The 23720-nt window shown below is 42.3% G+C and overlaps 1 protein-coding gene across 50 annotated transcripts in view; it reads left to right on the plus strand.

Moving 5' to 3' along the window:
* CAMK2D (calcium/calmodulin dependent protein kinase II delta) overlaps positions 1-23720 on the plus strand; it is a 158805-nt gene that overhangs the window by 94888 nt on the left and 40197 nt on the right. For 42 of the 50 annotated variants that reach the window (XM_074588521.1, XM_074588523.1, XM_074588537.1 and 39 more), the window contains exons 5-10: positions 5886-5951; positions 8588-8660; positions 14305-14407; positions 20401-20484; positions 21493-21587; positions 22929-23051. In XM_074588521.1, coding sequence (XP_074444622.1) covers positions 5886-5951; positions 8588-8660; positions 14305-14407; positions 20401-20484; positions 21493-21587; positions 22929-23051 — 544 coding nt within the window. Of the gene's footprint in view, positions 1-5885; positions 5952-8587; positions 8661-9588; positions 9662-14304; positions 14408-20400; positions 20485-21492; positions 21588-22928; positions 23052-23720 lie in introns of all 50 variants that reach the window. The other 8 variants (XM_074588556.1, XM_074588545.1, XM_074588568.1 and 5 more) reach the window with 1 other exon arrangement.

Below are 23720 nucleotides of genomic sequence, written 5' to 3' on the forward strand. Positions count from 1 at the left end.
GGTGGCTGGTCAAAACGTACATAAAAGAGCTGCCACGGAAAAAGGCACCGTATGCACTTCTTTAATATGAAGGCCAAGTGCGTGCTTTTATTTATTTATTTTATTTTTACTCAACAGGAGCCTGACTGTGGGGCAACACTGTCACTCCACCCACACATACCATCACGTCATTATCTTAATGATTTCTTTCAGACTGTGTGGGATTCGGTACGACTGCTGCTTTAGAAATTTCTTGTAGGCTGCGTCCCACATAAGAAAGCGAAGAGGAAGAAGTGCTTTTTCTCTGCAGAGACAAAAACCAGTCATTGTCACTTTCTATTTTGAATTTCTAATAATCTCTTTTGAATTAATGTCATAGAGATGTCTGTAATCTGAAGGAGAAGCCTGTTGCTTCACTTGTATACCTCGGTGATAGCTGTGCTTTTATCTGGAGAGGAAAAAAAAAAGGGGGGGGATTAATGTACTCTGTTACAGGCTTGCGTTTGGGTGAAGAGGTTTAGTGTCAAAATGGGAAGCTGGAAGTCTTTTAAAATCCATGCGGAAACTGGACATTGAACAATGAAAGACGTGCTTTCTGATAAAATGCGGAATTGCGGTGTTCCTATAAGGAGCCCTGCATGTGAGAGAAACAGATGCACTGAAGTATTGACGTATCATATATGTGTATATATATGTGTGTGTATGTACATATATATATATATATATAAAATTGATCTTTGCTTGCTGACTCCCCATCTCTGAAATATATACATTGCGGTGTCATTCTGGACCATGGTAGTTGTTTTGCGCTTGACTAAGCAAATTAGTGATTTTCAAGGTCTCGTTGATGTCACTGCCAAGGAACAGAGGCACAGAGGTTGGAAAAGACCCCTGGGATCATCGAGTCCAACCCTCAACCCCACTCTACAAAGTTCTCCCCTACACCATATCCCCCAACACCGCATCTAAACGGGTCTTAAATGCATTCAGGGATGGCGACTCCACCACCTCCCTGGGCAGCCTGTTCCAGTGTCTGACCGCTCTTTCTGTGAAGAACTTTTTCCTAATGTCCAATCTAAACCTACCATCTTACTGATCTACTGATATCGCTCCTAAATATTTTAGAAAACTTAACTAAGATAGCCTTCTGTGATACTTCTCCCAAGCAAAGAACTTCCTCCTGTTACGTTTCTCTCACTACATACGGTGAAGTGATTTGCAGATTAATAAAACACGCATAGTAAGGTTAGTAATGGGCTTCACGAAGTTTCTTACTCCTCTTCCCTTACTGGTTAAGGCAACTGTAGTTAGGATTTGCATCTCTTTATCAGCCCATTTCAGTTGCTAAGCACGAATGAGGTTGTCTTCAGCGTTAATGATGTTAGATGAGTTCAAATCCAATCAATTCTGTCAGTATTAATTGCTGGATCTGAATGGAAACAGCTGTAGCACTTGAGGACTCTCTTGTTGCAAGTCAATGAGATTCTCTTTTCTCAGCGTCTCCCATTTTAATGCACTTGATGAGATGCAACAATTGGCACATTTAGAATCCTGGTGTTGCTGTTAAATTCCAAGTGGAGGGAGTGTACTGTGTAGAAGAAAGGAAAATGCCACAAAAAAGAAAGGCTAATTGCAGAACAATCTTTGCTTAGGGTAAGTGCCTGAACTTTTCTATTTCGGAAGTAGAACGATCACAGGTAAATGTAAAAAGTATATGGCCACTGTAATTTTGTAAGACTGCGTCCTCACACCTTCATCATGAAAGAAATTTAAGAAAGAAGAAATGTACGCTAGGAGGAAAAAAAGACCGGCGTGATCAGCATGTATGCTCTTCACAAAATTACAGAACAATAACGATTGGTGAGAACCGGTGGCTTCCCTGTGTACCCTTAATGTTACTAGAGCTCGTTTCATGGATTGTCCCGCCATGAAACAGGACCGCACTGAAGTCGGCAATATCTCTGTATCAGAAAGGCACTGAGAGCGAGCTACTTCCCATTTTAGCCCTGTGGGGAGAAAGCAGTTTGGCAGCTGTTCATGTAGCTTTATAGTGCAGGGCCAAAGTTGGTTGAAGTTGTTTTTTTAACTTTTTACCCTCTGCTTTACAGTCTTCGCTTATATTGTGTATAGCCCATCTGGATAGATACTTGTAGATCTAACTATGCTGGTACATGCCTCCTAATTTAAGTATACAGACTGGAATCCATGCGTGATTCCCGCCCCACCTGAATAGTACAACGTGTCAGTTTTTCATTATTCTAGCCTAGTGGAAAAAAAAAAGAAAAAAAACAAAACCAAAAAGTTTAACAGAAGCCACAGTCAGACTATAGGTAAGTCCTCTTTTTTTAATTTCCTTCTGTGATTTGATTTCATAAGTCAGCCTAAGTATTTTTGTTGGTCAGCAAACCCCCCCCCCAAGAGTTCTGATTTCAACACACCTCTCTGTGTATTCGGTGCTCCTGCTGGTAACACGGAGCCATGCGTTCTCCAAAGAGTTCCTCACGCTTTCATTTCAGGTCACGGCCTTCGCTGGGCAAGGAGAACCTCATAATCAAGAATCTCTTCTATTTGTGTGGCTTGTGTTCATGATAGGTAGCTCAGGTCCTTCCCTAGCCATCGTGTTTCAAAATGGAAGATACAGAGGGGAGAAGAATCCACCTAAGAAAGTGACATCTAATAAGAAGTAGAACGCCATGTAATCACTTTGGTGTTAAACTGTGTGGAGTATAAAAGGAAGTTTATAGGTAACTGTTCTGTTCTTTATTTATAAAATCAGTGAATAACGTAGGTTGGTAAGGGTCCCTGCAGGTTATCTGGTCTAACCCCCTTCTTGAACGGAGTCCAAGTGAATCAGGTTGCTCGGGAGTTTGTCAAGGTTGGAACGTCTTCACGTGTGGAAATTCCACCACCTCTTTGAGCAACAAGTGCATAGTAAATAATTATAATAACAATAAAGGAAGAAAATTCCTTATATCTATTTGGTATTTCCGGTGTTTCAGCTTGTCTTTCGCCTTTCATGCTGTCTCTGCGTATCCGCCCATAGGTTGGGTTGTAGACAGCAGTTGTAGACAGCAATGAGATCTCCCCTGAGCCTTCCCATCTTAACGGTGAGCAAACCCAATTATCTCAGCCTCTCCATGTGCCTCCAGCTCTAACCATCTCGATGGTCCTCCACTAGACGTAGTTCGTTAAGTCAGGGTTGTTCCTGTACTGGGAAGCCCAAAAAGGGGACACAGCACTCCAGGTGTGATCTCACCAGTGTCAAATGCAAGGGAAGAATCACTTCCTTCAACCTTCTGGCTGTCCTGCGTCGCGATGCAGTTGACCTTTTTTGCTGGAAGGGCACAATGCTCACGCACGCTCAATGGGCAAAGACCACTAACGCGGCCAAAATGATCTTCTCGGAGTCAGAGGCTCAGAAGGTGCAGGTGAGTTCTGGCCCCTCTCAGTCCCCTGCGCTACCTACCTTCATTATGGCCATTTAGCTGCCTGCTGAGAATTATTGCCGATGCATCCTTCGGAGTTGACGGAGCATGGGAATTGTCGGCTGCTTGTTTGGTTGTCAGTGAAGCTCTGTTCTTGCTTTTATTTTTTCATCATTTAACAGTGGTTATGAATGCCAAGCAAATGTTCAGTGTCAGCAAATAAGGATGCAGATCCCCGTCTTTTCTCCGTGCTTGAGGAGAGCAAGCGTCGGCTTGGTGTTCTCTCCCACTGAAACACGCTTTGATGGCAAAAGCTTTTTCTTCTCTTTTTTGGCTTGGATCAAAAGTGAGTGTTTTAGAAGAAGAAGAAGATCAAAGGATGCTTTGTTTTTTTCATTCATCACAAAGTGAGAATTATTCCTCTTTACCAGAACTCTGGTAGACAAATATATATGCAAAAAGGAGGTATCAAAGACTGTCAAAACATGCATCAATCAAACATTTTGTGTTACAGCAACCAAAGCCAGTTTCTGGAAGGTAGAAGACAAAAAAGAAAGAGAATATAAATTAGGCAGCCAGCTATTTTACCTCCTCCAGATTTCATTGCAAACTTTTGTGCAAAATAGCATTCTGTTACCTGAAAGTGATTACTTTCAAAGTCAGTAAGGTGTGAACTCAGAAAAAGGACGACGTAGCCCAAACGTAAATGGAAACATGAAAATAAAGTTCTTTAACTGGCCTTCTCGAGGAAAGGAGCCATGCTGCTGGTTGAGCAGATCGTATCTGTCATCGTCTAACGTGACTAAATAACTGGGATCTACAACGCGTAGTTAATACAGCAGTTTGCAAATGAGTGTTGTGGTATTGGAGATATCAAGTATCCTCGCTTTTAATTGTTTAATCCTATTAAACTTAATTGTATTCAATAGTAACCGTATTCATTGTACGATAGATTTTTAAGCATCTTAATCTTTAAGCATCTTGTAGCCCACTCTAGCTTTTACGTTTGGGAATGTATGGAGAATATAATGTGCTGTACGAAAATTCACTACGTTTGTAATCAGTAATGAATTACAAGTGTCGATCTCCCGCCTAGGAGTTGTTTCTGTTGGCATATCAGTAGGACGAAGGTTTGGGAAAGCAATTTCTTCCTTTCACGCTCTTGTTGACACGGGCAGCTAAGTGTTACGATTTTATTTAAAAGCTCATCAATCTTCATCTTAAAAATAGAGCACCTGTCTCAGTTACCTTACCAAAAACTGTTTAATGACACCGGTTTTATGATTGTTAGAAAACTTCTCCTGATTTTAACCTTATATTTATTCATAGGTATTGTATGCTTATTTATTATTGTACCAAGATTGTCCCTTACAGCTCGCCTCTGTGGAGAGCACGGTTTACGCTCTTTGCCTTCAGTATTTATTGTCATCCCTCTTAAACTTAGTTTTGCCAACTAAGATACATATAGGTTTGCCAGTTTAAGATACGATGAGTAAGTGAATGGATGGCCTAGTGGCAACGTGCTGCTCATATTGCTGTTTCGGTTCCCTTTTCTGAACGTGAGCGACCAGAACTGAATACGATACAAGGAGGGATTTTACTGCTGTACGTAAGGACGTTGCTGTCACCCTCTTTCAAATCCATTCCAAGACTGTGGCAGCGTCCTGCTGGTGACTCATTCTGGACTGTCATCTTTGGGTTATACCAACACGGTTTTATTTCTTTTTAACCACTTCCTACTATTAAACCGCTGGTTGTACAATGAAATCCTAAGTACGCAACCACGCACAGCCGCTTCTGCTGCTGCTCCTCTGGATCGTACAGTTCTTCCCTCGTACTATTAATGCCTCTTGAATCATTTTAAGTGGCACTTTCACTGAACTATTCCTACTTTCTCGAGAAAGATAACTGAACATTTTCGAGGAAAAGAGCCTGCCATTAAACTGATTAAGGCACCTGCTTCTACTGATACTCTCCTTCCAACTCAGTAATGCTATTTCTAGCGAAAGCGCAAAAAGCAAACCACTCTGGCCCATGGGTACACCTCTGTTTGACCTACACTTAAAAGACCCATTTCCCTCTTGAGCATCATTATATTCGCCTTTCTTACATCTGTCTCACATTTCAGTTCTCAGTTTATCCTTCAGCCACAGTTTCCCTTGCCGGTCAGTTCCCTTTATTCTTGTTGTTTTACTGCTTGCTCTTGACATCCTTAACAGATGCATGCCATCTTGCCCAGTAAGCTGCTGCTCTTTGCTTTTATTTTCTAGTTAAGATTGCTCTTCCACCGCGTCCATTTTATTCATGTAAGGATTCGGATGGACTTTAGTTCCTTCGCCTTGCTGGTCAAGACCTCTTGCATTTCTGTACAGATATTTCAGTTATTCCTCTCTGAATTCTCCCTGTCAAGTTAATTGAAGGTGCACTTTTTCACTTCTGAAATCTCCTTTCCCATCTTGATTTTTTTTTTTTTTTAAACAGAGTCACTGGTGGTGAATTGTTTGAAGATATAGTTGCAAGAGAATATTATAGTGAAGCAGATGCCAGGTAAGTCGTTTGTTTTTCTAATGTTGCCTTTAATACTTCTAGGATAGTTACTTAAATATCTCATGGTGTTTGGCATCAGTTTCAGTAGCCCAAATTTCTGCTAGAGTTCTCCTAGACTTGGAAGGGCAGTTTGGCGTTTTGAGCTCACGACTGCGTGGTGGAGAACTCGCGTGAAGTCTTGATGTCTGCTGATCTGAAAAAGCCGAAATTGGATCTCAGTTTGTTAAAATCTTTGTAAACTTGTGAAGTTATTAAAATCTTATCCGGTTTTCTCCTCTACAGACTGGACATGGCATTTCAGCTGTCTCATCTAGGGATGCTGAACAAAGTTTGAAATATATGTTGGTCTTGAAAGAATTTTGCTTTAAGTATCATTTTTGTTCTCAGTCCAGAAGTACTAATTTCCTTTTCGTATTTAAATATTTTTGTTGTGTTTCATCAATAAGCAATCATACTGTGCATCTCATAGTCTGAGCTCAAATTTGAAATCTCTAGCAATTTTCTGCAAGTGCTTGTTGAAAAACTTGAAGAATAAGTTGACAATTATTATAATTCGCGTGCTAAAATAAAGTATCGGGACCAATTTTCCGTCTCGGAATCTGTTTGCCTTCATAAAATAATAAATCTTAAACATTCTCATATAATTATCAATATTAAACATTGCGGTCGATTACTTTAAAGGAAATATGTTCTACCGCTATACTCTTGATGGAAAATTTATCTCAAAGCAAATCGAAAGAAGCCTCATGTTTCTGTGTGTTCAGTCACACACCGCCATTGATACGTATTTAATACATACAATTTTCGCTTATTCCTTTACATTTGGAATTAGTTGGCAGATGACCGGAAAGCATTAAGTGACCCTAACAACAGCGGTAGGATAATAAAGAACAAACAAGAAGTTACTCTGATTATTGGGAGGACTCCACTGTTTATTGCTCTTACTGATTTCTGTGGGAACGGTAGAAACATCATTACTTTAAGCCTTCAAATGTGGAACAACACATAGCAACACGCTGTAGAAGAGAAAACAAAATTAGTTCTTTAGGTGAGGTGGAGGGTAGAGGAGCCACGTCTAAAAAATTTTTGAATGATTTTTGGCCTGCTGTGATTCAAGCAAAATTTCTAATATTGATGCCAAAGGCCAGCATACGGTGTCATTGTGTGTTTTTAAGGTACTTGTGATTTAAAAGGAAAAATTGCAATGATTTTTTTCTGTTCTAGCATTATGACATATTGGAAGAGGCTATGCATATATATAGAGAGAGGAGATATATATATATGTGTGTGTGTGTGTATATATGTATGCATTCTATATATTCAGTAAAAACTCGACCAGATAAGTGAAATATCTAGCTGTCCTGCATCTTTGTATTTTTACATATATATATATATATTCATGGGCGTGTGTGTGTGTGTGGATATATATATATATTTATATCTATATCTATAGTGCCTGTGTCTGTATCCCTATAGAAATAGTCGATGGACTTTATAGATGCATATCCTCGGACTGTAATACTGGTCTGCTCCTGCAAGCCCTTACTCACGCAAGTGGTCGCTACTCGTACAGGCAGTCCGGGTCAGAGAGTCGTCAACTACTCGCGTAAGAAAGGGTTTCCAGGCTTGGACTCCAGTTACTGATTCATGACCATTCCTTCTGAATTCCATGGTCAAAAAGTTCTGGATGAGCAGTATCATAATCCTTGGCCCTTGACTGCTGTGTGTTACGTACAGTCGCCGACTTCTGCCACAAGGATATCTTTAAAAAAAGAACGTTACAAGCTCTTGTGGTGCTGAAAAACATGTGAAAAGGTTCCAGTGCTCTAAAAGATGAATATTTCAGTTGTGCTTTTGGGCATCCTAGGCTGGCCAAAACTTGCAAACCTGGGCATGGAAAAATAGGTGCTAATTGAATTATTTAAAGCACCGAAATAAAACATTTGTCTACATTTTTAATGTAGATTCCCATTTCATGAGTGACTCCTAACTAAACTAGCGCTTGACGATACTTTAAATGAAAATGCATGCCACCTTTTTGAATGACTGGGCATTATTCTACTACTGGGTTTTAAGAAACCATTAGATGCAACATGAGAAATGTTTTGCTTTTCCTTAGCTTTTGACTTTTTTTTGTTTCATTTGTTGTCCGTATATCATCTCATCTCTGAGCATTTTCTTGTTTCAGCACTTGTTATAATGTTAACTTCACTGTAAAAATTTTAAAAAAAAAAAAACCAAAACATATCATTATTTGTTTTATTGCCTCCACTTTGTTTTTCCTATAGCAGTTTTTGGAAACTGGAAAAAGCTTCCGTACTGCTGAATGAGAATGCAATCTAATGATTCTGTCTCATAGGTGTCGTATGTTCCACCTTAAACGTCTTTTTTGGTTTGGTTTTGGTTTTTTTGTTTGTTTGTTTTGCTTTGGTTTTTGGCTGTGTTAGAGCTGGAAATATCTCTATATTCAACATGGTTTTGTTCCAGTTCAACGTGCAATCAAGACTTGTCAGGAGGTGTAAAATTGGTTTTGTTCTTTATATTATTTTTTTTTAAGTTTTATTTTATTTCGTATTTAATGTGATTATGTGCCTTTAAAATGTTCTCCCTCCCATTCTGCCCTTGTATCTTTGCAGTCATTGTATACAGCAGATTCTAGAAAGTGTTAATCATTGTCATCTAAATGGCATAGTTCACAGAGACCTGAAGGTCAGTATCTGGTGCCCATCAATTGGATATAAGAGTTTTGGGGATTTTCTTTTTTCTGCTGGGTAGGGGCAGAGGGTGGGTTGTCTGCGATGTTCCCTTGCCTTATCCTACTCACCCACAAAAACAACTCTTTAAGACGACCGAAATAATGCATGATGCCTCTTTCCAGTTTGCAAGTCTACAGGCCTAATATACATCATGGCAAAAGGGGGAATGGTTGCCAAAAAATACTGTCTCCTTCCAAGGCGCTGGATTTATCCCATGCTGTCGAACGTGTCTGGTGTTCTCTTAACGGCTGTCCATGTATCGCTGTGTATGCACATGGAGGTGAACTTTGGCTGTGATGTATGTCAGCTTGCAGATTTAAACGCCACTTCTGTTCTGAGACCCTGGGCTGCAGTCGCAGAACAAACCGGTCGCACACTGCTGCGTTAGAGTATGACGAACCCTCAGGCAAGTGATGCTAATTGCTGGCTAAATTGAACGGCAAGAAGTTAACCATTTACCTTAAAACACCTCGCTTGGAGTGGGGTCAGGGTTTTTTTTTGTTACCTCAATGGCCACTGGAATTTCTGACTCCTCCGAGTAAAGGAGGAAAAAGTACAGAGGATGCCATATATTTAATACGACCCCATGGACGAATTATTGGCAAAATTCGTACGCTTTTCCAACAGCAACAAAAAAATGTAAAAAATAATAATACCAAATTAAAACCCAAAAAAAGCAGGTCTCCGTGGCGGGGGCCCTCAGCCTGAGGCCGTCGTGCTCTGAGCGGCGCGGGGCGGCGCGGTGCGGTGCGGGGAGCGCGGTGCCCACCCGGCCCCGGTCCCCACCGTCACCGCCGCCACCGGCCCCACGCCGGGCTGTGGGCGTGCGGGCGGGCAGCGCACGCTGGGCACTAACCCGCGCCCCTGGTCTTTGCATGCAGTCATTGCATTCAGCAGATCCTGGAGGCTGTGCTCCACTGCCATCAGATGGGCGTAGTCCATCGCGACCTCAAGGTGAGTGTGCTGCTGCCCCGCCGAGCGCTCCCCAGCCACAGCGGAGAGCAGCAAACCCTAGCCAAACAGAGCCTTGGCCAGTGGAAATGTAAACGCTTTTCCTTTTCCGCTGTTTTTTCCCTTTTTTCTTTTTTTTTTTTTTCCTTTTCCCCTCCCTTTTTTCCTTTTTTCGCCCTTGTTTTCTTTTTTTTTCCCTTTTTAATTTTTTTTTTTAACTTCGCTTCACCTATGCACAAGAACGACCCACTGGCATTCACTGGAGAAAAATCTACTACAGGCTTGTCAATACCTTATTGTCCAGCCACCAGAGTCCGCTGGCACCTCTTGTCATAGAATCGTAGAATCGTCCAGGTTGGAAGGGACCTTTGAGATCATCGAGTTCATAGAATCGTTTTGGGTTTGGCTGGAAGAGCCCTTTGAGATCACCAAGTCCAACCGTTGTCAGCACCAAGGGAGAACAGGAGTTGCTTTTCGAGCATTCGGTGTATTCATTGAATACACGATCTGCCTCTCTTGTCGTCCAGAGCTATTGGGGCAGGGTGTGGGGGGAGCTTTCCGTCTCTCACTAGCGTAACTCGGAGTGCTTCTGGGAAGCACGCTAGCGTTTGCATGTCACGCGTTTTAGTGGCACAAGGCCAGCCGCTGGGAGAGTGCTGGCACGAAGACCTCTCTCTCCTCCAGAAGATGGCTGGGCTACAGAATAGCTTTAGGAAGCGGGAATTTCTAGTCGTCTCGCCGTGATCACCTGAAGAGTCAAGTTCCTTCTGGATGAACGGTAGCGTTGGGATAGACACTTCAGAAAGCAAACTCTTGAGAAGAGCGTTATGTCTTTCTTAACCATGTCCATATCTCCAAATGGCTGGAGCCGTCTGCTGCAGAAACGCTCTGCGTTGAAAGCATGTTGGCATGGAAAGAAACAAGTAAAAATCGCTTTCTTTTGCTGGGAAACCCGGAGAGACAGGTCTGTCTCAAAGCTGGTAGTAAACTAGCCTTGTAGATAAGGGAGAGGACTTAATTTGTGCATTTGGGCTTCAAGATCCTTGAGTAAAAGATTTTTATGTAGAAATCAAATGGAAGTTGATTTCGGAAGTTGACTGCAAATGGAAGTGCACTATCTGAAATGCCACATCCTCTACGAAGGCAGAGAAAAAATGGCAGGTGGGCTAAGGTAGTGAAACACGCTAATTCCTTCTGGCACGGCTTCCTTGGCTCTTATTTTCCTTTCTGCATGAGTTATGGGGAGTGGGAATTTCATCCCCGGATAGGAGTTTTCCTAGTGGCTATCATTAGTAATAACATTGGAATCAGAATGCCGTCATCTTTCTTGCTGTCCTGCCCTCCGAAACAAACAGGCGTTATTGTCTGGATTTATAAAGTCTCTGTTGTTGCCCTAGAGGAACATCAAGAGTTACGCTCTGAAAGCTCAGCGAGCGTGATGGATTTCAAAGACACGTACCCAAAATTCTCTACCCGTTCTGCGCTCCTGGATTTTCCCGTGTCACGGTTGTACGACAGGAGACTGACGGGTCTCTATCCAACCCATAAATCTTGTGTGGCAGCCGAATAAGACGGAACACGTTTAAATGAAAGGATGTCAGATTTGTCCAGCTGCTCCAGCGATTCCGGTCCTCACCGTACGTGCCGTACTGTGCTTCTAGCGTGAAAAGGAGTTGAAAAGAAGGATTGTAGCCATACAAGCTGAAAGAATAAGGGAAAGCTTTCTAGGACTTTTCATACATTCATGCAAAATAACTTTTTCTATGGAAATGCATTCAATCCAGCTGTTCCCTGCTCTAAACCCCGTGTGGGTTTCTTACCCTGGCAAATCCAGGATGAATCGGAAAAACAGTGTGAGAAAAAGCATTTCTGCCAAGCTGTAGCACCCAGTTTCATTTCTGAAAGTGAAAACTTCAGGGCGCAGAAAACCATCCTTCTTCAGTTACTACTTTGTGGCAAAAGAAAAAAACCACCAAAGTATGATGAGAAAGACTGTGGTGAAATCCCAGCAGAACTCTCTGTGCCAAAAAGAAGATGCCGAGTTCCAAGGCCCAGGACTACAAGACGTGTAGAAGAAGATGGTTATGGCCTGGCATGGATCCTTCAGCTGCAAAACTTGATGGGGTTTTCATTCCCATAACTCAGACCACAATTTGATGGCATTTTTGGTGGCGGGGAGGGCAGCAAGAGGAGGAGATTTTGGACAGTCTCATATTTTTTTAGCCTAATTTAGTAGAAAACAGAGAGGAGCTTTTGCAGCCTCTTCTGGCCTGCAGAAGTGCTTGTCGCTGCTCTCTTTGTAGCCCTTGGTATAAGTCAGAGCGGTGGCGGGTCCTAGATCCAGAAAAAAACTAACTTGTTAGTGGCAGTCTGGCTTTACCAGATGGTAAAAGTGCACTTCCCTGTAGGAATTCCAGTTTTTGGCAGTCAGCAGCATCGCTGCTTTTGTGAAACTCTGTGAATATGACCCTCTTGCGTTCCTCCCCCCCCAAAAGCAGATGCTCTGGTGATATTCAAGGAAAAATGCACAGAGATGTAGACTTGAGCTCTAAGAATGAAAGACCTTTGGAAAAATAACACATAAAACATCTTAATTTATTTGTAAGTAATTTTAGTAGTTAACGCTGCCATTCTACATGCTTGACTGCAGCCAGGCTACCGGTGACGCAAGGTGACACTCCTGAAGCCAAAGTACGAGTCCCGAGTGGCCCACGCTGGGCTGTTAATGTTTTCCAAGTAATTGCCGTCATTCGAAGTTAATGCATGGTAATTATCTAGTACGCCTCTCGTCAGCCTGAAATGACAGCCGCGTGTTGTTTAAGCGCATAGTCCCACACAACCTTGCCCAAAAGGCTGGTGGTGGCTTTGGCACAGGAGTAAATTGGGAAATCTGCTTCAGCTTCTCTTGAAATATAGTCACCTATAGAACGGTATTTCTGCAGAGCGCTTTGATCGGCGGAGTAAAGATGAGTAATGGAATTTTGAAAGAAAATACCCAAGGGAAAAAAAAAAACAAAACACAACAACCCAGCGGCAGAACCCAGAAAAACGACTGTTTTGACCGGACTCATGTGTGGCGAAGTGGTTTGCGCCTGGTGGGTTAGAGCTTGCGTTTCCCGCCGCGAGGGTGAGGCGTTTGGCTGCTTTGGGCTTGCTGAAGGTCACAACCAAACGGGATCATCCATTGCTTCAAGTGGTTTACATAAGGAGTGCGTTCCAGGAAGTCGTTACCGTAAACTTCTCTCACTCTGGTGGGAAACCTTCAAGAACTATGCGACCGTATGTTGAAATTAGGGTGGTTAAATGACAAGCGGCGTGAGAGAATGGGGTGTGTAAACTGCTGCGAAATGGTCCTTTACGGTTTGGTGAGAGGGGGAAAAATCACCTTTAGAGTTGGCCAGGACCAGTTGTGTTGTTAATTAATAGAAGTATCACAGTGGTTGAGGTCTTAATTAGGCTCCGGCGTATTTGGCTGGGTACTTGACAGATGTATTCAAGATAGCCGTTGCTGAAAGAAGCTTACGATCTGAATTGTTTCCAGGCTCAGTACCTGCATGGGATTAACTCTCATCGCATAAATAGTCCCTTGGAAAACCTATATGATTGCTGCTGGGTTCAAAAGGAAATACGGATTTAAGAGTTTGCAGGATTGGGTCCCCAGTGCCAGACTGGATATAGTGAATTTCCTTGTGATAGATCCCTCCAGAAATTGCTTCTGGAAAAGTCGCAGCAATACCCTTGGAAGTGAGGTTTTGTTATGATGTAAACGTAGAACAAAACCTTTCTTAAAAACAACGGAGGTAGAAAAGAAAGAAAGGACAAGAAAATAGTACAGAGGTCGCAGTTCTCTGAAATAATCTGTTGAATTCTACAGTATTTTGTAAGTTGTTTTTTTAAAAGAAAAAATCAAGGTTCATGGAATGAAGCTCTCTTCAGATGCTTTGCATTTGATGTATTTGCTAAATGAAGTTAAGAGGATACGTTATGAACAATAGAATGAACACCATTACTCGTTCAGAGCCTTTAATTGTGTGCGCCTACTATAGCATTTGATTTCAGACGTGACCAACATACCCTAAAAAAAAAAAAAAGAAAAAAAAAAGGCAAAGTGGGAACTTCTGCAAGCACAAACGTGGGCATGCTGAAAGGTTTGCAAAGTAAATACACCTGCCCTCTAAATACAAATATAATAATGTGTCTGTTATTGTTAAGCTGTCATGCAAAACATATTTATGTTTGACAGTTACAGCTGCCTAATCCTGCAAACCACCTAAGTTAGACAAGGAATCAAAGAATAGCTGTCTTTTGGGGGGGTTTTCTGCAGCATTTTTCGGGTAATGAGCTCTTAGGAGTCTCCGAATTGTCCTATCACGCGAGGAGGTGTCGCAGTTCCGTATGATCTAGTAGATCCGCACGTTGTCCTTACTCTTGCTGTCGTGGGATCGTGAAGGCTCTTTTCAGGCCTGGTGGTTCTTTCCAAATAGGAATTAAAAGAAACGCATGGGTTTTTTTTTTTTTTCCTCTTTTCCACTCCTCTAAGTATTTGTTCTTTTCCAGACTACCGTAACTAAAAAAAAAAGTGAAAACCTGTCTAAAATATATTTACTTATCTTTTCATCTCAATTTTTTTCTCTCTCTGAATAAAGCCTGAGAACTTACTTTTAGCTAGCAAATCCAAGGGAGCAGCAGTAAAACTGGCGGACTTTGGATTGGCTATAGAAGTCCAAGGAGAACAACAGGCTTGGTTTGGTAAGTAAATATTTGGGTTTTTTCTCACCGTTTATTCAGCCTAGCTGTTAAGCCTCCCAAAACGCCCAACTCGCACCCTAGGGTAAAACACGCAGCCGTGTGACTACCTGATATGTAGCTTTAAGGGGTATTTTGTTCATAGTTCAGTCTCTCCAGCTGACTACACGTTAGACCTTTTTCTCCAGGAAGAATGTTATCTGTAATTCTCACCGAATTAAACAGAGCTTGGCAGCAGACCTTAGGTGCTTAAAAAAAAAGAAAAAAATAAAAAGGAAAAAAAAAAAAAAAGGAGGAGGGGGGAAACAACCAACCAACCAAATAAAAATCCCCCAAGGCTTCAGAAATGACCCGAGGCTACGTTTCCAAATCTCAGCGCTCGCTTAGCCAAGAAGTGGCTCTGCCTCGTAGCCTCCTCTTCACGGGCAAAGGTAAATCACTTTGCCAAAGGACGTAAAATAAATTGGCAAAAGTCTCTTCTGTTGGCACGGCTGTGTTCATACCGGGGATTTTGCCAGCGCAGCAGTACTGGTACAGGGCAGGATGGAGGGGAGAGGGTTTTTTAATTAGTGCTTCTAGTAAATACAGTTTTACAAATGTTCCTTTTGCAGTGACGTTAACATTTCTTGACCCGGAAACTTAGGTTTTCTGATTCCTGGTTTGTCCTGGCTTTTGTCAGGCTGTAAGTTTGACGTGGGTGCACACAAACCCCTTTTCCCCCGGTTTCCCTTGTGTATCTAGAGGAAGGAAACACGGCTGCGGGGCCTGGGAGGGAGATGGGTGGTTTCCAGTCAGGTTGCTTGGGTGACCGAGGAGTAAGAGCGTAGGTTAATACTGCTGACTCTGCCTGCCCAGTCGTCCAGGCATTTTGTCTGAACAATTGTCTGTCACCTTGAAAGATCTGAAAATTTAATTCTGAAGCACTTCGGAATGTGACTTGAATGGAAAAAAAAAGGGGGAGGTTGAGTACCTGAGGCTGTGACGATCGTCCACATCCAGAGCTTCCTGTGACCGTACAAGCTGTCTGTCCCAGCTCTTTGTATTGCTGTCCTAGAGGTGGCTGCCCCCTTCACACCTGCAAGTAAAAGTTCATAAAACTGTTCTTTGACCCACTGAAGTCAAAATAAGACGGCTTATTAAAAAAGTACAACCATCAATATGTTAAGCACCTTACATAGTAGATCGTGGAGAGCGTAAACCCAGGAAGGTAAAGGGTGGTTAAAAGCATCTGGAACCTTGCAGGATAGTCTGGAAAAGGTTGTCTTATCCACAGCTTACGAACATCATCTGAGGCTGGGACTGGAGTTTCTCAGCCACCTTAGTGGTGTTGAAAACATCGTCTTCATCTGGAAGAGAGCAAGAGTACGCTTGCTTGATGGTGAAGGCGACAAAGATGTGTGGGAGCGTGGAAGCAAACTCCCTGTGTGCTTGTGAGCGCGTTCTGTGCTTCAGACTTGGTCGTGAAATGTTGGAAAGGGAACGCGTCTGCCTTCCCGACGGTGGCAATTGATGGTGCAAACCAGGATCGATACCTGGAATGTATCTTAGCGTCCTGTACAATGCTCCGCCTCAGGTTATGAGAAGACGATGGGGGGGTATTGAGTTGAATATTATGCACTTCTCTCCCGTTCCACTAAAGTATTCCTTTTTTTTTTTGTTAATTAAAAAGAAAATATGCTAATTGCAGGTTCTTTGTTACAGTAACAGATAGCCAAAGGAAAATGGTGAAAAAGATTTAATACAGGTCATTTTAAATAGTAGGACATGTACGAACGTGGCGCGTCTATCTCTCGTACCACCCTCTTGGAACAGACGTGAAGCGCGGGGACAAAAATCTATTGTAAATCCCCGGAGGAAAAAATACAGAATAAAATATTTATAGCAGCTGCCTCTTCTCACTTACGGCAGCTAAGAAAGTGCGGTTTAAAATTGAACAAAGCGATTGCGAGCGTGCTGTCAAAGCTTAGGGTAAAAGCACAAAGGATTTTGTGCAGGCCGTGGGTTGAGAGATTTGAGTGTTTGAAAGCTAGGATATAACCACGGGCGGATGCGCAGGCAGTACCGTTGGACATATGTTGGTAGCTTTATAAGCTAGCCTGTTGTTTTAAATCCCGGCCTTTATCTAAAGGGATTTCAATAATCCACAGAGGACAGAGGAGATTGTTCTTGCACATTAACAAATAGCCCAGTACAAAAGGAGTGGAACAGACATAAGACAAAGCACAAGTGATTTGTTGTAGCAGCAGAAACATCAGGTAAACAGGAAGCATCTCAAGAAAAAACCGGCAGGGTGAACTTCACTTCGAGGTTATTTTCTCCTGATGATACATCCGTATGGATGCAGGTGGTGCACGAGGCCGGGGGAGGGGGGGGTTGTAATTCCCTGTAAAACCTTGAGCTTTAATTTCTGGTCATTTGGTTCTTGCGAAGTGCTTGGCTTAGACTCGTAGCATCGTGAGGACTGCCGCGCTGAACTTGGTAGAGAGGAGGTGGAGCAGAATGTCATCAAAATATTTATGTAAGGAGGAGGTAAGCTGGCAGCAAGGTAACAGAAAGAAAGTAGTCTCGTGTGGCCCTTTTTTTTTTTTTTTAATTTGTGGTATTCGATAAAGCTAGTGGGTTCTGGAACTTCCTCTGCAAAACCTTTCTGGAATGGTCCGAGTGCCTGCCTTCATCTTCTTAACGGCTGCTTTAACAAGGCAAAAGATCATCTCTGATGTGCTCGACGTTATGAACTTTCTCTTGCTCCATTCCAGAAGATTTTTCAGCTTTCCACTGGATTCTGCAGCACTTAGTGACTCATGGTGTGCTCTGATTCTAATTATAGCTCTGCATCAGTATGTTTTTCTTCTTTTTTCCTTTTTTTTTTTTCTTCCCCTTTTTTTTTTTTTGGAGTGTAGTCCTCTGGTGTGATGGTCGCTTTCCTGCTGAACCCCAACGGCTACGCCTCAGCGGGAGACTGGCTAGAGCTCGGTGTGGCTGGGTGCAACGGAACGCTTTCCCGGTTCGCGGGTTTGTAAAACAAACCTGTTCCTTGCCTGTTTGTAGAAAGCGTTGGGAGGGTTTGGCTGAAGCACCCCACCCTGGGAGCAGGTGTTTAATGTACTGGGAAAGCGGCAGGTGAGTCATTGCCCCCGGCTGAAGTCGGTGGAAGGGCTGCAGTTAACTCACCGGTAGCTGGATTTAGCCCTAGTTGCATCTCATCTTAAGTCCAGCCCTGCAACTAGGACTGAAATACGCACCACTACAGTCAGTTGAGTAGTTTCACGGTATTAGTTCGCTCGTTGCGTTAAATTTAGGTTGTGTGCAGTTGCTCTTCTGGATCCAGCCGTGCAGGAGGAGAAAGCTGCTGCCCTGTCCTTACTCCCAGCTGCTTGCTCGTGCCCCCTTGCTGCCACCTTCTCCCTGTCTTCTCACCAGACTGCTCCTTCGAATTTTCATTCTTGAGTCGAAGGGAGGCGTGTTAGCAAAAATAGACAACTCGGACTGTTTAACGTGGTTTATTCTGCCGTTTTATTTTGGAATCCTTGCATGAGGGGTGCTGAGAGGCCGTAAATCCAGCAGGGACCTGATGAAAGCACAGGGCAGATCTTAGAGCAGTAATCTCTTCTGCTGGGTGTTTAAGATGCATCTCTCTCAATTTAAATTTATGTTGTGGGATTATAGAATCGTAGAATGTGTTGGGTTGGAAGGGACCTGTAAAGGTCATCTAGTCCAACCCCCCTGCAGTCAGCAGGGACATCTTCAGCTAGATCAGGTCGCTCAGAGCCTCGTCAAGCCCGGCCTTGAATTATAGCTAACCTTCAGCCCAGGTTTGACTCAAGAGACGTGCTCACCATTCATGAAGCACGTGTGTAATCTTCGCATAAACTTAATTTAAATTTTTGTTGTGGGATAATAATTAATAATGGTAAGTTTGAAAGTTGAGACAACTTTATTTCCCCTTTAAAACGAACAGCAATATTAATAGAGCACTGCAGCCCAGAAGAGATACGAAACATCGCTCTATTTAAAGCTACTTCGAACGTGTATTTTTCAGCTTCTCAAAGGAGCTTAAGATGTGTTTCCTGTATGATAGGATGCTTTAACAATTCATAGCTCTCCTATCAGGAGACTGCAAAAAACAAGCTTATTTTTCATGAAAATATTTTAGCTCTATTCTCAGTCGAATATACAGAATGTGTTCCTTCATTTCCTCCTCCCACCCTGAAGTGATTGCCAGCTGCGGGGCAAAGGCTTCCTTTTTCTGTAGCTGCGCGCTTTATACATTATCACCGTCTCTCAGGAGTTTTGTGGAATCCAGCGTGGTCTTTCAGAAATGACGCGTGGTCCTTCCCAAAAGCCACCAAATTCTCACCTTTCAGGAATTCCCAAGCAGGTATTTTAGGCAGAGACGCTTGAAAGAGCAGCCGTATTAACTGAGATGGTAGAGAATATTGTTGGTCATGAAGTTTTTATCATTTATAGTGTCCTAAGAAAAATCTACGTTTATACCTACGTTTTGCATTTCTCCTAAGAGAAAGCGGCACTGCTGGTGATGAATAAAGAATGAGGAGCATATAAATTTTAAAGGCTGGGTTACTTGAGAGATGCTTTCTGTAAGGAGGTTTCCAGAAGTGGAATGACTTCACGGAAATGAGTTTTGCTGTGGAAAGATGGTGCGAAATACGAACAGCAAAGGTTGTACGAAGGCTGAGCCCTAAGCTGGGGGGCCTTCATACTAAGGAGTAGCCAGTCGTGCTCTTCTGAAAGCTGATCCCGAACATCTCTGAATGTTACTTTGCCACTGTCTGGCATTGGCTGAATTGAGTTTCCACTTCTGCATGAAGGAATTTGAACAGTGTTTTTACTTTTCTTTTTTTCTTCTAAATGAGACACCTCTCCATACGTAAGCTTTTCTTACATCCAGCCCTCCGTGTTGTTCGCTCCGACATCTGCCCTCCCGTAAGACTGAGCAGGGGTCTTTAAATGCTCCTTATAGTCAGGATACTGCAGCTTAGCTGCCCCTCTGTTTTGTAGTTCCCCATAAATGTGAGTGGAAGTACCCTGTGTGTGGTAACTCTCCCGACAGCTGATGGACTCCCAGAAATCCCACACAAGTCATGTTTACAGTCTTCATTCTTATAGTTTGGGGCTATCTTAAAGTAGCCTAAATTAGGCTAATGATTAAAAAAAACAAAACCAGTAACAGTCTTTGGCATGCGTGGGGTGCATTTTCTGTCTTTCAATTAGTATCTCCAAGGGTGACCACTCAGTTCATGTTCCCCACGCTCCCCCTACTCTCCCAACTTTTTTTGACCTTGACCCTGAACCAGATGTGGTTGCCCCTCGCTACTGGATGTCTCGCTACAGCTCACAGTAATGCAGAAGTCGGCAAAGAAATTTCATCGTCTATCTTGTAGTCTTTGTAGAAACCTTCCCCTGTTGCATCGTCACCAGATTCTTGACCCCACTGATGAATGTGGAGTGCTGGAGTAGATGGGGAACCAGCAGCTTTGTGGTGTGGTGCCCTCTCGACTCTTCCAGGCATGGTGGCAGAAAGGGATGTGCCAAGTCTGCATAAGAATTCCCATTATCAATAGAATCGTAGAATCATTTAGGTTGGAAAAGACCCTTGGGATCATCGAGTCCAACCATCAACTCCACTCTACAAAGTTCTCCCCTACACCATACCCCATAACACCACATCTAAACAAATCTTAAACGCAGTCAGGGATGGCGACTCCACCACCTCCCTGGGCAGCCTGTTCCAGTGTCTGACCACTTTCTGTGAAGAATTTTTTCCTAATGTCCAGGCTAAACCTACCCTGCTGCAGCTTGAACCCACTCCCTCTTATCGTTACTTCTAGGTGGTTCGCCATAAAAAGAAAAGTTCAAAATGAAGCAGTCAGGGGTCAATGGCTTGGGGAATAACATCTTGTGGACTGAGATGGGAATTACTTGATTTTTGTGGAACACACAGAGCTTTTGAGACTAACTGCCTTGCCGTTTGACAGGCTTTGCTGGGACTCCAGGATATCTTTCTCCAGAGGTGTTGCGAAAAGATCCTTATGGAAAACCTGTGGATATGTGGGCATGTGGTAAGAAATTATTCTGAAAGACGATGTTCAGTCCACTGGAAAGTATTTTGAAGGAGAGAGATGATATCCAGAATACATTACATTCTGCATCGGATAATATGTATTTAGGATAATTCAGTATTAATTTTTAGAAGAGATGATTGGATCTTTCGTTATTCTACCACCTTCATTATTATTTTTTTTAAATTATTATTACTTATGAAGGTGTGTTGTTATGACGGCATTCTCGGCCATGTCTACACAACACGCTTCCGCAAAGTATTAAAAAAAATAGCTAGTTAGAAAACATAACAATTCAACCTGTGATCTGGGCCTTAGTTTTGGTTCACAAGCAGCCTAAAATCAAGTCTGAGCAATGTACTACAACTGCAGTTTTAAACTGTGAAACTAAATGTTTTGTGAGCTGGAGGACAGGGCAATTACTTTATCATCCAGTTCTTGAAACGGTGTAGTTTAAGGTGCTGGCAAGTGGGGCTACCTCATGGAAAACAATCGGTGGTTTCCTTCTTTTGCTTCTGGCCACGCTTAGTTGGTTGTATTTATGAAAGCACTTTTAGTCGTAGTGAATCACCTCTGCAAGACTAGCCGATGGACTTCTTAATGTCCTATCGACCGTATATTTATACAGGTGAACCGAGTTGCCCACGTTGTCTTTGCGTGGGATTAGTTAAAACAGAATCTGACCAGTACAAGCCATGATAAAACCAGAGGTAAAAAACCACATTTTCTTAGAACGTCCGTGATCACTGAAAATTATTTCTCCAGCTAGCTAGACATTTTCAGTGTTCCTGATCTGATGTTGTGTCAGATGCTCATTGTTGTTACCCACACCCTGCATAGGAGGTTATCTTGTGAACCTTACATTTACTATTTTCTCCCGTATCAACAGCGTTTTTCGGTAGCTGGGATAATACTATTGAACGTTTGTTGTACATGGTTTTCAGGTGCAAAATTAATTTCTGTGTTTTTTCCTTAAAATCACTAAATGCTACTATGACTTTTCTGCAGGCGTCATTCTCTATATCCTCCTGGTGGGATATCCTCCTTTCTGGGATGAAGACCAGCACAGGCTTTACCAGCAGATCAAGGCTGGTGCTTATGATGTACGTACCATACTCTTGACTATTCAGTTATTATAATTGTACCTCTAAATAGGAGTTTTCTAGAGAGAAAAGTGAAATTAGATTTATTTCTTAAATTTTTTTTTTTATTGGTTGTCTTTATGAGCCGCTCAGTGCGGTAAATGTTGCTTTCGTAACATGAACCGTATTGGAATGGGAACATGCTATGCTAATTTAAATCTCATTTCCCTCCGGCTCCAAACTTTCATTGTCTGGTCCTTGTGTCAATCATGCAAGCTTACGTTACCCTGACAACCCTGTTCAGACCTCTGTGAGCTCCCAAGGGCCGGCGTTTTTCCCTGTGGTTTATCTCTTCAACCAATCAATTATTCTAAATGGTTTTTAGGAATTCTTAAGCTCCCTAAACACACCCCTCGATGCTGTTGTATTGCCCGCGTGCGGAGATGCGAGCTCTTAGAGAGCTTTTCGAAAGGAATATTTTCATTAACGACATGTATTCCAATAAAAAGCAGTATAACTGTTGGTGAGTAAGAACCGATGATTTGGTGATAGTATAAATCTTGCGAGATCATCCATTTATATGGTATTAAAGAGACAGAAGGCTGTTGGTCCTCAAGAGTCAGGTAGTTTGTGAACGACGAAGAGGAAAACACAGAACCTTATGATTTTTAAGCTTTTACTTGAATCCAGTCCTGGAGGGTGACTGAAAAGGGAGTTGTTACGCTGTGGCCTTTTAGTGAAAATAAACTTACGCTCTGTCGAGTCTTCTTCCTAGCGAACAAGTAAGCATAGTTTAAGACATGGATTTTTTTCATTCCATTTGCATTTGAGCAGGCGCCTTGAGTCCACGTATAAACATATGACCGAACAGGGAGGTGTTAATTCATAACTAGTTGGATTTGTGTACCACAACGATACGGTTAGCATTAAGATTTACATTGAAGGAAGGCAAACAAGGAGTTTGAATAATAATGCTTGATATTCTTGTCTTTTATTAAAATTGAAACTAGGGCTGTATTAAGTGCTGTATGACCGTTACCCTGTCAGGTGACTGGAGCGTGTTATTCTGTCTGCTGCTGTTATTTTATGCTGTGAATTTCAATGGGCATCATGTTACTGTAAATACAGAAATGCTGTGCATTTGAACCAAATAAATAAAAGGTCAAAATAGTAAAGGAGAAAAAAATTATTTCTAAAACTGACCAATTCAGACTTTCCTAATCGCGACAAACTGTGTTTTCCCCCTTAAAACCGGTTAGTTGCGCTAGCAATTGACGTTACAGAAACAGTATCAATAAAAACCCTTAGGTAAAATTGTGTGAAGATTGTGCAAGATAATATATGTGTTTATTTTTCTTTAAGTTTCCCTCACCAGAATGGGATACGGTGACTCCTGAAGCAAAAGACCTTATTAATAAAATGCTTACCATCAACCCAGCAAAACGTATCACAGCATCAGAAGCACTAAAGCATCCGTGGATCTGCGTAAGTAATTCCCACAGATTTAACAGGATAATTTGGCAGACAAAAAAAAAATAAATCAGCTTATGGTTTACTTCAGCATATAGCGAAGGTGTTTAGAGGACAGTTTTTGTCCTTACTTGTGCAGCTCTGTGGCTACAGGAGTGTAAAATCGTAACTGTACAGTCGCAGTCAGTGGTGTCATATATCGAGGTCTCAGCGTGGGATACGATTTTTGCAGAAACGAACCCCTTTGCTTTGACGTTGTGGTGCAGAAGTTCCCAAGTTAGAGCTTTATTTTAAATTATCAGAGAAAAAAAAAAAAAGTGTACAAGTAAGTTATATTCAGTTAGGGAACGCTTTACGTATTCATCTCCCTGTAGCCATTATGATAAGGAGGAAATGTAAAGGCAGGAAATTCAGGGACTTTTTAAAAGCCAATTTGCAGGTAGCAGAGGCCGCCTGTCTCTTACTGGAGCCAGGACTGCTTTCCAGTTCTCAGTCCATTCTACACTTTGACTTTGCAGGTAGTCTGGGCCGATACTTCGAAAGTCACAGTGACAATGAGTAGGCTGCATTGTCTTGCCTTTAAAACTGTGATGCAAATTAAGTTGAGTTACAGGGAAACTGCAGGTACCGCTGAATTTTCTCCGAAATGTTTCCTCCTGCCGTACCTCGCCTAATATCACTGAT

The sequence above is a fragment of the Larus michahellis genome, chromosome 5, assembly GCF_964199755.1.
Source record: "Larus michahellis chromosome 5, bLarMic1.1, whole genome shotgun sequence".
NCBI classification, from domain to species: Eukaryota; Metazoa; Chordata; class Aves; order Charadriiformes; family Laridae; genus Larus; species Larus michahellis.